The 13,543-nt window shown below is 31.0% G+C and overlaps 1 protein-coding gene across 2 annotated transcripts in view; it reads right to left on the bottom strand.

The window, feature by feature from the left end:
• LOC100379017 (FERM domain-containing protein 5-like) overlaps positions 1 to 13,543 on the bottom strand; it is a 47,206-nt gene that overhangs the window by 6,327 nt on the left and 27,336 nt on the right. For both annotated transcript variants that reach the window (XM_085506993.1, XM_085506992.1), the window contains exons 7-11: positions 11,457 to 11,609; positions 10,765 to 10,853; positions 9,600 to 9,674; positions 7,952 to 8,020; positions 2,934 to 2,992 (exon numbers count right to left, since the gene is read on the bottom strand). In XM_085506993.1, coding sequence (XP_085363119.1) covers positions 2,934 to 2,992; positions 7,952 to 8,020; positions 9,600 to 9,674; positions 10,765 to 10,853; positions 11,457 to 11,609 — 445 coding nt within the window. The remainder of the gene's footprint in view (positions 1 to 2,933; positions 2,993 to 7,951; positions 8,021 to 9,599; positions 9,675 to 10,764; positions 10,854 to 11,456; positions 11,610 to 13,543) is intronic.

Raw genomic sequence — 13,543 nt, 5'->3', positions numbered from 1 at the left:
CATAGATAAGCCAAGTAAAAACATTTTGACAGGATACTGTAACTTAGATTTTGAGTGAATAGTCACTATAATTACGTCAATTCCATTTCTGTTCAATGATAAAAATTAATCTTTTACACAAATTTATGAGGTTTTACAGGAATGACATTTATGATATAATAAAAATATACAAAGTTGATGACATACATGTAGTATATTACAGTTGTAGAAACTAAGCGAAGTCGAGTCTCATTGCAGTGCCCATCCCTACTGCAAAATGGATTAGTCTAGAATTTATATGACCACTTGTCGGCCATGGTCAAAATCGAAATTGTCAGTGAATTCATGTTCTATCTTCCTGTCAGAATAATTTTGAGACTTTCTCTTTTTCACCAGTAATTTTGGTATGTCTGTTCGATGTATGATATGCAAGAAACTATTAGTCTGCACTCTACTACCACTAATGAAGTTACCGCAGATACAATTTTCTCATCAAAGAAATCTTTTATGTTTGCACACAGTTAGTTTTTTTACAGTTATTAGGGGGTAAATAAGACCACAGTAATCTTCAATGTAATTTCTTTAAAGTAATGATCGCAAACACTTAGGGTTTGTAGAACTTACCCAGAGTTCCAACAGATGAAAGTGAATAAAAGAAATTATATCAGTATTAAAACATTCATACATATCATGCTATGAGGTTGTCATGGAGATACTACAGATAATGCAAGGCAGGACAGAGAGAGTATCAACCATGTGACGTACTTTGTACTGTTTTTGTGCATAATTGAATGCGGTATCCCATAACATCATCCTGATCCAACTGCTTGGTGCAGTAGCTGAACATTTCTCTTTTTTATTGCTAGAAGCTTTGCATTGTGATCAACTGCCTTTTTTTAAAGATACCCACCATCTTGAAAATTTCGCAATAATTGCTGCTTATTTGGATTTTGCATTTCCTAATATGCACATGTACCATTTGGTACCACAAAATTACACCCTGCTGTAACTTACAGTGATAGACGTACAATAATAGTAATTACAACACTTCGTTTCAAACTCTTTATTCACTTATGGAATGGGTACTAAAAAAGATAGAGTAGAACTGAGGTATCGTCTTGTATCAATCTTGTCACAAAAGCGTTTTGAGGTCATAAAAGTGATTATCAAACATGTATATTGTCATCAAAACAACATGTGATGGAAATGTGTTGCTAGGCAACAGGTTCTCTAATTGAACAACTCTGACATAAAATTACTAATTTATGTCAATTAACTGAGGTAATTAACTACGTTACATTAAATATTGCATCTTTGAATTTTCATTTGTTTCCAGTATGCCATAGAAATGTTTTCAAACAGTATGTGATAATTTTTCTCGAACCATTTCACCAATGCTATTTAGTTTTAAAATTTGGCTAATTTCTGGTCTCTTGCTGATTGAGTGTGTCATGAATTCACTAACAGCATGTCTGCTTAAGACTACAAAAACAAATATCCAAAACAAAGGCAAGTATTTGCATATACAATTTGGTCAAGTTTATCCCATATTAGGAGAAATATATTCCTTATAAGGAATTCAAATATCAATCCCATCCCATATTAGGAGAAATATATTCCATATAAGGGATTCAAATATCAATCCCATCCCATATTAGGAGAAATATATTCCTTATAAAAAATTCAAATATCAATCCCATCCCATATTAGGAGAAATATATTCCTTATAAAAAATTCAAATATCAATCCCATCCCATATTAGGAGAAATATATTCCATATAAGGGATTCAAATATCAATCCCATCCCATATTAGGAGAAATATATTCCATATCAGAGATTCAAATATCAATCCCATCCCATATTAGGAGAAATATATTCCTTATAAAAAATTCAAATATCAATCCCATCCCATATTAGGAGAAATATATTCCATATCTGGGATTCAAATATCAATCCCATCCCATATTAGGAGAAATATATTCCTTATAAAAAATTCAAATATCAATCCCATCCCATATTTGGAGAAATATAAACCTTATAAGAAATTCAAACATCAATCCCATCCCATATTAGGAGAAATATATTCCTTATAAGGAATTCAAATATCAATCCCATCCCATATTAGGAGAAATATATTCCATATAAGGGATTCAAATATCAATCCCATCCCATATTACCGTAGGAAAAATATATTCCTTATAAGAAATTCAAATATCAATCCCATCCCATATTTGGAGAAATATAAACCTTAAGAAATTCAAACATCAATCCTATCCCATATTAGAAGAAATATGTTCCTTATAAGGAATTCAAATATCAAACCAATTCCATATTAGGAGAAATATGTTCCAGATAAATAATTCAAATGTCCATCTTATCCCATATTAAGAGAAATATATTCCATATACAGCGCTCCTGTGATGAATATTTTGTTACATTGAAAACCAAAGTTAGACCATGATTAATTGACACACATACACACACTTGGATCATATCCTGGACTTGTTTTAATACGGTGGCTAATTCAAATTTTTTGTAAATTCATTCAGCAATCAAAGAGAAAATAATGTTATCACAATGTTGAAAATTGAAATGTGTTACTGTACAGTAACATTACACTTTATATTAAGCATTATGTTTTTTCTGATATGTAAATTACATGTTACATGCTTTAACGTACTATGACAATACTACACACAGCACGCCAATATCAAAATATAACAAACATCACATTAAGACACTGCTGACAAAATTGTTATTTTAACCATCAAACACCGAGACCGATCATCACAAAGTAGAACATTTATTTCAGAAAATATTATTAATATATAACAGACAAACATTGTTTTTCATAAAAGCCTGCCATGGAAAGGGAATTAATTGGTGTTTAAAAAAAGGTTTGAAAGGCATAGCTTTAATCTGTTGTCATTAGCAACAATAGAGCTTGACTTACCTTGATATATCTTATCGCGAAATGAACTTGCACGACGTGGCTGCAGCTTTGGTGGACTTCTACAAAAATATAGATTAGTATGAATAATTTTATTAAACAAATAAATTACAAATGATGAAGATTTAATATTACAATTATCAAGATTATATTCATCTATCTTTCAAAATAAATGAATATATCAATAAATCAATGAAATGTATTTGAAAGAGGATCGATATAATTAATGATATGATACAAGTAGTGATATGATATCAATAGTATACGTGATGATATGATATAAATGGTATAAGTAGTGATATGATATCAATGATATAAGTAATGATATGATATCAATGGTATAAGTAATGATATGATATCAATGATATAAGTAATGATATGATATCAATGGTATAAGTAATGATATGATATCGATGGTATAAGTAATGATATGATATCAATGGTATAAGTAGTGATATGATATCAATGGTATAAGTAATGATATGATATCGATGGTATAAGTAATGATATGATATAAATGGTATAAGTAGTGATATGATATCAATGATATAAGTAATGATATGATATCAATGGTATAAGTAATGATATGATATCAATGATATAAGTAATGATATGATATCAATGGTATAAGTAATGATATGATATCAATGGTATAAGTAATGATATGATATTGATGGTAAAAGTAGTGATATGATATCAATGATATAAGTAATAATATGATATCAATGGTATAAGTAATGATATGATATCAATGGTATAAGTAGTGATATGATATCAATGGTATAAGTAATGATATGATATCAATGGTATAAGTAATGATATGATATCAATGGTATAAGTAGTGATATGATATCAATGGTATAAGTAATGATATGAGTGATATAAGTAGTGATACGATATCAATGATATAAGTAGTGATATGATATCAATGGTATAAGTAATGATATGATATCAATGGTATAAGTAATGATATGATATCAATGGTATAAGTAGTGATATGATATCAATGGTATAAGTAATAATATGATATCAATGGTATAAGTAATGATATGATATCAATGGTATAAGTAATGATATGATATCAATGGTATAAGTAGTGATATGATATCAATGGTATAAGTAATGATATGAGTGATATAAGTAGTGATATGATATCAATGATATAAGTAGTGATATGATATCAATGGTATAAGTAGTGATATGATATCAATGGTATAAGTAATGATATGATATCAATGGTATAAGTAGTGATATGATATCAATGGTATAAGTAATAATATGATATCAATGGTATAAGTAATGATATGATATCAATGGTATAAGTAGTGATATGATATCAATGGTATAAGTAATGATATGATATCAATGGTATAAGTAGTGATATGATATCAATGGTATAAGTAGTGATATGATATCAATGGTATAAGTAATGATATGATATCAATGGTATAAGTAGTGATATGATATCAATGGTATAAGTAATGATATGATATGAGTGATATAAGTAGTGATATGATATCAATGATCTAAGTAGTGATATGATATCAATGGTATAAGTAGTGATATGATATCAATGATATAAGTAGTGATATGATATCAATGGTATAAGTAATGATATGAGTGATATAAGTAGTGATATGATATCAATGGTATAAGTAATGATATGATATGAGTGATATAAGTAGTGATATGATATCAATGATATAAATAGTGATACCAAGTAATGATATGATATCAATGGTATAAGTAGTGATATGATATCAATGGTATAAGTAATGATATGATATGAGTGATATAAGTAGTGATATGATATGAGTGATACCAAGTAATGTTATTATATCAATGGTATAAGTAATGATATGATATCAATGGTATAAGTAGTGATATGATATCAATGGTATAAGTAATGATATGATATGAGTGATGTAAGTAGTGATATGATATCAATGATATAAGTAGTGATATGATATGAGTGATATAAGTAGTGATATGATATCAATGATATAAGTAGTGATATGATATCAATGGTATAAGTAATGATATGATATGAGTGATATAAGTAGTGATATGATATCAATGATCTAAGTAGTGATATGATATCAATGGTATAAGTAGTGATATGATATCAATGATATAAGTAATGATATGATATCAATGATATAAGTAATGATATGATATAAGTGATATAAGTAGTGATATGATAACAATGATCTAAGTAGTGATATGATATCAATGGTATAAGTAGTGATATGATATCAATGATCTAAGTAGTGATATGATATCAATGGTATAAGTAGTGATATGATATCAATGATATAAGTAATGATATGATATCAATGATATAAGTAATGATATGATATAAGTGATATAAGTAGTGATATGATAACAATGATCTAAGTAGTGATATGATATCAATGGTATAAGTAGTGATATGATATCAATGATATAAGTAATGATATGATATCAATGATATAAGTAATGATATGATATCAATGATATAAGTAATGATATGATATAAGTGATATAAGTAGTGATATGATAACAATGATATAAGTAATGATATGATATAAGTGATATAAGTAGTGATATGATATCAATGGTATAAGTAATGATATGATATAAGTGATATAAGTAGTGATATGATAACAATGATATTAGTAGTGATACCAAGTAATGATATGATATCAATGGTATAAGTAGTGATATGATATCAATGGTATAAGTAATGATATGAGTGATATAAGTAGTGATATGATATCAATGGTATAAGTAATGATATGATATGAGTGATATAAGTAGTGATATGATATCAATGATATAAATAGTGATACCAAGTAATGATATGATATCAATGGTATAAGTAGTGATATGATATCAATGGTATAAGTAATGATATGATATGAGTGATATAAGTAGTGATATGATATCAATGATATAAATAGTGATATGATATGAGTGATACCAAGTAATGTTATGATATCAATGGTATAAGTAATGATATGATATCAATGGTATAAGTAGTGATATGATATCAATGGTATAAGTAATGATATGATATGAGTGATGTAAGTAGTGATATGATATCAATGATATAAGTAGTGATATGATATGAGTGATATGAGTAGTGATATGATATCAATGATATAAGTAGTGATATGATATCAATGGTATAAGTAATGATATGATATGAGTGATATAAGTAGTGATATGATATCAATGATCTAAGTAGTGATATGATATCAATGGTATAAGTAGTGATATGATATCAATGATATAAGTAATGATATGATATCAATGATATAAGTAATGATATGATATAAGTGATATAAGTAGTGATATGATAACAATGATCTAAGTAGTGATATGATATCAATGGTATAAATAGTGATATGATATCAATAATCTAAGTAGTGATATGATATCAATGGTATAAGTAATGATATGATATCAATGATATAAGTAATGATATGATATAAGTGATATAAGTAGTGATATGATAACAATGATCTAAGTAGTGATATGATATCAATGGTATAAGTAGTGATATGATATCAATGATATAAGTAATGATATGATATCAATGATATAAGTAATGATATGATATAAGTGATATAAGTAGTGATATGATAACAATGATATTAGTAATGATATGATATAAGTGATATAAGTAGTGATATGATAACAATGATATTAGTAATGATATGATATAAGTGATATAAGTAGTGATATGATAACAATGATATAAGTAGTGATATGATAACAATGATATTAGTAGTGATATGATAACAATGATATTAGTAGTGATTTCATTCAATGGTATAAGTAATGATATGATATCAATGGTATAAGTAGTGATATGATATCAATGATATAAGTAATGATATGATAACAATGATATTGGTAGTGATATGATATCAATGATATTAGTAGTGATTTCATTCAATGGTATAAGTAGTGATATGATATCAATGGTATAAGTAATGATATGATATGATATGAGTGATGTAAGTAGTGATATGATATCAATGATATAATTAGTGATATGATATGAGTGATATAAGTAGTGATATGATATCAATGATATAAGTAGTGATATGATATCAATGGTATAAGTAATGATATGATATGAGTGATATAAGTAGTGATATGATATCAATGATCTAAGTAGTGATATGATATCAATGGTATAAGTAGTGATATGATATCAATGATATAAGTAATGATATGATATCAATGATATAAGTAATGATATGATATAAGTGATATAAGTAGTGATATGATAACAATGATCTAAGTAGTGATATGATATCAATGGTATAAGTAGTGATATGATATCAATGATCTAAGTAGTGATATGATATCAATGGTATAAGTAGTGATATGATATCAATGGTATAAGTAGTAATATGATATCAATGATATAAGTAATGATATGATATAAGTGATATAAGTAGTGATATGATAACAATGATCTAAGTAGTGATATGATATCAATGGTAAAAGTAGTGATATGATATCAATGATATAAGTAATGATATGATATCAATGATATAAGTAATGATATGATATAAGTGATATAAGTAGTGATATGATAACAATGATATTAGTAATGATATGATATAAGTGATATAAGTAGTGATATGATAACAATGATATTAGTAATGATATGATATAAGTGATATAAGTAGTGATATGATAACAATGATATAAGTAGTGATATGATAACAATGATATTAGTAGTGATATAATAACAATGATATTAGTAGTGATTTCATTCAATGGTATAAGTAATGATATGATATCAATGGTATAAGTAGTGATATGATATCAATGATATAAGTAATGATATGATATCAATGATATTAGTAGTGATTTCATTCAATGGTATAAGTAATGATATGATATCAATGGTATAAGTAGTGATATGATATCAATGATATAAGTAATGATATGATAACAATGATATTAGTAGTGATATGATATCAATGATATTAGTAGTGATTTCATTCAATGGTCGTTACCTTTTAACCTCTGGAGCTTCTCTACTTATTTTTTTATTTTCTGTCATTGCTTCTTTTTCTGTTCTGCCGCTGTGTACAGAAAAAATATTACATGTCATCACTGGGATATTGCATAGGACTTAAAGTATTGTAATGATGATTTGCCAATGATCACCATTTACCAGGTACATTTACATTTTTAGTCCCCGTTCGGACGAAGTCCGAAAACGGGGACTTATGTTTTGCCCTGTGTGCGTCCGTGCGTCCGTGCGTCCGTGCGTCCGTGCGTCCGTGATCACCTGTATCTCGAACATGCATGGACCGATTATGTTCAAACTTCACTCATACATCACACATTATATGGGACATATGCACATGCATTTTTTTCATGATCCGATTAACGATAGTCGAATAGCGGCCATTTTAAGGCCGAAAATGCATCAAAATGGCACATTTTCACCATTCCGGACCCGGATCTCAGTTATGCATGGACGGATTTCGTTCAAATTTGGTACATACATTAAACATAATAGGACCTTGATGCACGTCATTTTTTTTTCGGATCAAGTTCGAAATGGCCGACTGGCGGCCATTTTGTTTTAAAGAATTCAGTTCTGGATCCGTATCAGAGACATGTCTGGATTGATCAAGTTCAAACTTCACACACACAAGGTACATCATGTCACAAATATGTATGTGCATTTGTTTCATGATCCCATTAACGATAGCCAAATGGCGGCTGCTTTAAGGCCGAAAATGCATTGAAATCGCACATTTTCACCATTCCGGACCCAGATCTCAGTTATGCATGGACGGATTTCATTCAAATTTGGTACATACATTAAACATAATAGGACCTTGATGCACGTCATTTTTTTTTTCAGATCAAGTTCGAAATGGCCGACTGGCGGCCATTTTGTTTTAAAGAATTCAGTTCTGGATCCGTATCCGAGACATGTCTGGATTGATCAAGTTCAAACTTCACACACACAAGGTACATCATGTCACAAATATGTATGTGCATTTGTTTCATGGTCCCATTAACGATAGCCAAATGGCGGCCACTTGAAGGCCGAAAATGCATTGAAATCGCACATTTTCACCATTCCGAACCCGGATCTCAGTTATGCATGGACGGATTTTGTTCAAATTCGGTAATTACATTAAACATAATAGGACCTTGATGCACGTCATTTTTTTTTTCGGATCAAGTTCGAAATGGCCGACTGGCGGCCATTTTCTTAAAGAATTCAGTTCTGGATCCGTATCCAAGACATGTCTGGATTTATCAAGTTCAAACTTCACACACACATGGTGCATCATGTCACAAATAGATATGTGCATTTGTTTCATGATCCGCTTAGCAATAGCTGAATGATGGCCATTTTAAGGCCGAAAATGCATTAAAATCACGTATTTTCACAATTCCAGAACCGGATCTCAGTCATGCATGCATGGATTTTGTTCAGATTTAGTACAATGTGTTGTACATATGCAGGTGCATTTCGGTCATGATCTGCTTTGAATGTATATGCCACTCAAATATGAACGGAACGGGGACGTGTCATTGACAATGACTTGTTCTCTGATTTATTTCAAGTTCTGGTTCCCATAACTACTAAAAGTTACAATCTATCATGCATCATCAATGTTCTATCTTGATTTGTACCTGAATTTGAATTTAGTGGTTTTAAATAACATTCCACCAGATGTCTGCATTGTAATCTCGCTGGACCTCCGGAATCTGTAAAAACAAAACAAGAAAAGACAATTTTTAACTAAATGCATATTACAAATGCAGTTATCACTCTTCTGACAGTCACTGTCACTGTGACAATTTTTCTATATGATATATCCCCATTTGGTGATAACATATCCATATATGATAATGACATATAAAGTAATGGCAAGCCCAAATTAGGTGAGGGCATGCCCATATTTGGTAATGGCATGCCCATATTTGGTAATGACATGCCCATATAAAGTAATGACATGCCAATATAAGGTAATGGCAAGCCCAAATTAGGTGAGGACATGCCCATATTTGGTAATGACATGCCCATATAAGGTAATGGCATGCCCATGTTTGGTAATGGCATGCCCATATAAGGTAATTTCAAGCCCAAATTAGGCGAGGGCATGCCCATATTTGGTAATGACATGCACATATAAGGTAATGACATGTCTAATTCAGGTGAGGGCATGCCCATATTTGGTAATGACATGCCCATATAAGGTAATGGCATGCCCATGTTTGGTAATGGCATGCCCATATAAGGTAATTTCAAGCCCAAATTAGGCGAGGGCATGCCCATATTTGGTAATGACATGCACATATAAGGTAATGACATGTCTAATTCAGGTGTGGACATGCCCATATTTGGTAATGACATGCCCATATAAGGTAACAGCATGTCCAATTCTGGTGAGAGCATGCCCATATTTGGTAATGACATGCCCATATAAGGTAATGGCAAGCCAAAATTAGGTGAGGGCATGCCCATATTTGGTAATGACATGCTAATATATAAGGTAATGACAAGCCCAAATTAGGTGAGGGCATGCCCATATTTGGTAATGACATGCTTATATAAGGTAATGACAAGTCCAAATTAGGTGAGGGCATGCCCATATTTGGTAATGACAAGCCCAAATTAGGTGAGGGCATGCCCATATTTGCTAATGACATGTTCATATTGATTATATAAGATATTCACCACAGTACACTATTAAATACATTAAACAATATGCAACAACAGTAATAATGTAGAAATAAAAGATGGCTGACATGGAAGTCAAAAAGAGATTTCAGTCACTGATATGAATATACTCACTTAAAAAATGCTTGATGTTCAAGGCCACATTTCCAAATATGCTTGCTAGCAGAAGTTGTTGCTGATTTGTAAGCGTGAGTCAGCTTTCTCTGTGAACAAAAATTAAAATATCTTCATCATACATGTATCACCATAAACCATTATAATCAATCTTTATAATCAATCCTTCAATCTGACTGAACAAGCAAGGGTGATTTTTCTGCTAAACCAGCTGTTGTGATTAGGTAGAGCCAATCAGTAGTATAGTTGCCATGACAACCAGAATAAAACTTTAGACCAAATTTGATCAAATCACTTATGTGCAATCTTTCAACTGAATCAGACAATATATTTTTTTTAGTGAAGAATCAGCATAGACAAAAAAAAAATCTATTTTTGTTAAAATTTTGGAATAAATTTGATGTGCACCAGTAACACAATAATACGCATGATCATGATAAAAAGTTTGAAGGAAATCACCCTGTTCATCTCTGAGGAGTGATCCCGGATACATTTCAGTATGAGAATTTAAAAATTGTTATGACCAAAATGGCTGCCAATCAGCCATGCTTGTTCAAATTGTAATGAAAATGTTTGAATGTGATCAGTCAAAGCATGTCTTAGAAATGGTTCTAAACACACAGATGGAATCAAAATTAATAAATTTCACCCAATTTTATATAATTATATATATATTTATATCAATTGCTTACCTGATTAACCATAGCATGTATAAAAAAAGTTTTTCCCTCGTAACCAAATTTACCAATATCATGCCATCTAAAAAGCTGAATTCTTTTACTACCTTGAAATACTGACAGTCCTTCATGAGTGAAACCAAGATGTAGCTGGCTACCATAAATATCCTATATTGAAGCAAATCAATTTTATTAAACATAGCAAAACTAGTGAAACCTTGCTTTCAATATTCAATGCATTCCTCGCCAGTGTCAACCTGAGCATAACATTCACTTCTCAGGTTTTCACATTGTATTTATTTGCAAAAGTTATTATAGATAACTTGCCAATACCACTGGGCAAAATCGTTGATATATGGTATACACAGATATACATTTTGTGTATATTCACGGTATACGTTTAGTATACGCAGATATGATTATGTATACAAATCGTGGAATATACGTACATATGCGCTACGTATTTTTATGGTTTCTTTCACACATGCTCGCCTTGGGTGGCACGCAGCGTATACGTACGTATTTTACATGCATTCTCGTAGTACAATTAACGTTGTTTTACGAAGTCTATATTTACGCATACGTGGAGAATACTGTGCGCGTGGAATTGTCCGGTTTTATTTGGGATCGCGGCCGCCAGTACTTATAATAAATAATTACCGGAACTGTCGACTCGCATGGCGAGAGTGACTGTGATATCACCACATACACTCGGAACACATACAGTGAACAACGCTAAACATCGCATTTTCATTTCAAACAACTATGGATATTTCTGGCTAGTACTTTTTGCAGTGACGTTTCAGATTTGCGAACACAATTCTCATTGTCTTCGTTGAACCATAGACAGTCTATGGTTGAACCTGCTATGTGGTACTTGGCAACATATTAGGAACTGTGTAAATGTTTGTGAAAACTAAACTGACGATTCATGTTTTAGTGCATTCACATCACGTGACATCAGTTAATTATTCATGCTTAGCAGCGCAACGGTTTACCGGTTCATGTTTTTTTGTACCTTTATTCAACAAAATCTTAATCTTAACTTTAATTATTGTCATAAATACAACATTGAATAACTGCAGTGATATTCATAGCCACATACATCTACTGTTTACTGCAGTGAGAATTGCAAAGAAATAATTCATATAGTTTAGAAGCCTATTTATACTTGGGTCACGACGATCCTTTTCCGAATCTGTCTGTAAACTTGTATTTTGTTATCAGCTTTCATTTATAAATTTAAATAAATGTTTGTCTCTTACTATCATTTGAATTCCTAAATACATTTTACAAGAAATTTTCCGTTTTTCATAGTCTATGGTGTACGTGAGAGATACTCCAATGGTGCAGTCTCTGGTTCGGGTATATATATTCATTTCATCTTTGTGGTAGAGTGTCCCACAATTCTTTGCGCGAACAGGCGTTCGTAGAACACTGTCCAAAATAATGAGGGCGCAGTACACTGGTTGGACGTTATCATTATGGGTTGAGTTGGAACCGTCGTCACTAACAAATCAAACACTACATTTTTAGTACGTACAGAATAGTAAAATAACAAATATCTATATTACTGGTGGAAATAAAATAATAATCGAACATGATGAAACTGTGAAATGTCGATATTCGCAATCGCACACCCCTACTAACAAAATGCTATACGCTAACGTGACTGAAGTGATGAGCCCTTTTGAAATCAGTTACGTAATTGTTGCATTAATCCAGGAACAAGATGTCCCATTTCCATCGTAGTTGCCGATTGTCTGACGTTCAGCGTTCAGGCTGATCTCAATCCCCATCTCATCTTCACCAAGTCAAAGTTTATTCGGAAGTTTTGATAGATCTCGCCCACAGTCTTCAAGCATCTCGGATCACCAACATTATGCGATCTTTAGTTACAACAGTAAATCGTTTGCGCAAGGAAGTCATGGCTACATCAAAACAGACAGAAAAAAGCGTGCTATTTTAAAAACCGACACCAGTCACCACAAGAGAATGATATCAACCCTTTTAGAAGTTCTGAAAATCAGCGTGTCCGGATTGACCCTGCAGTATTTGTGTAAGTTGTGTCTAACTTTCAGTCGATGTAGCGTGTCTAGCTG

Source organism: Saccoglossus kowalevskii, chromosome 13, assembly GCF_978046115.1.
Source record: "Saccoglossus kowalevskii chromosome 13, keSacKowa6.1, whole genome shotgun sequence".
In the NCBI taxonomy this organism is placed as follows: domain Eukaryota; kingdom Metazoa; phylum Hemichordata; class Enteropneusta; family Harrimaniidae; genus Saccoglossus; species Saccoglossus kowalevskii.
The sequence above is the reverse complement of the archived record's forward strand: the minus strand, read 5'-3'. Positions and strand labels throughout refer to the sequence as shown.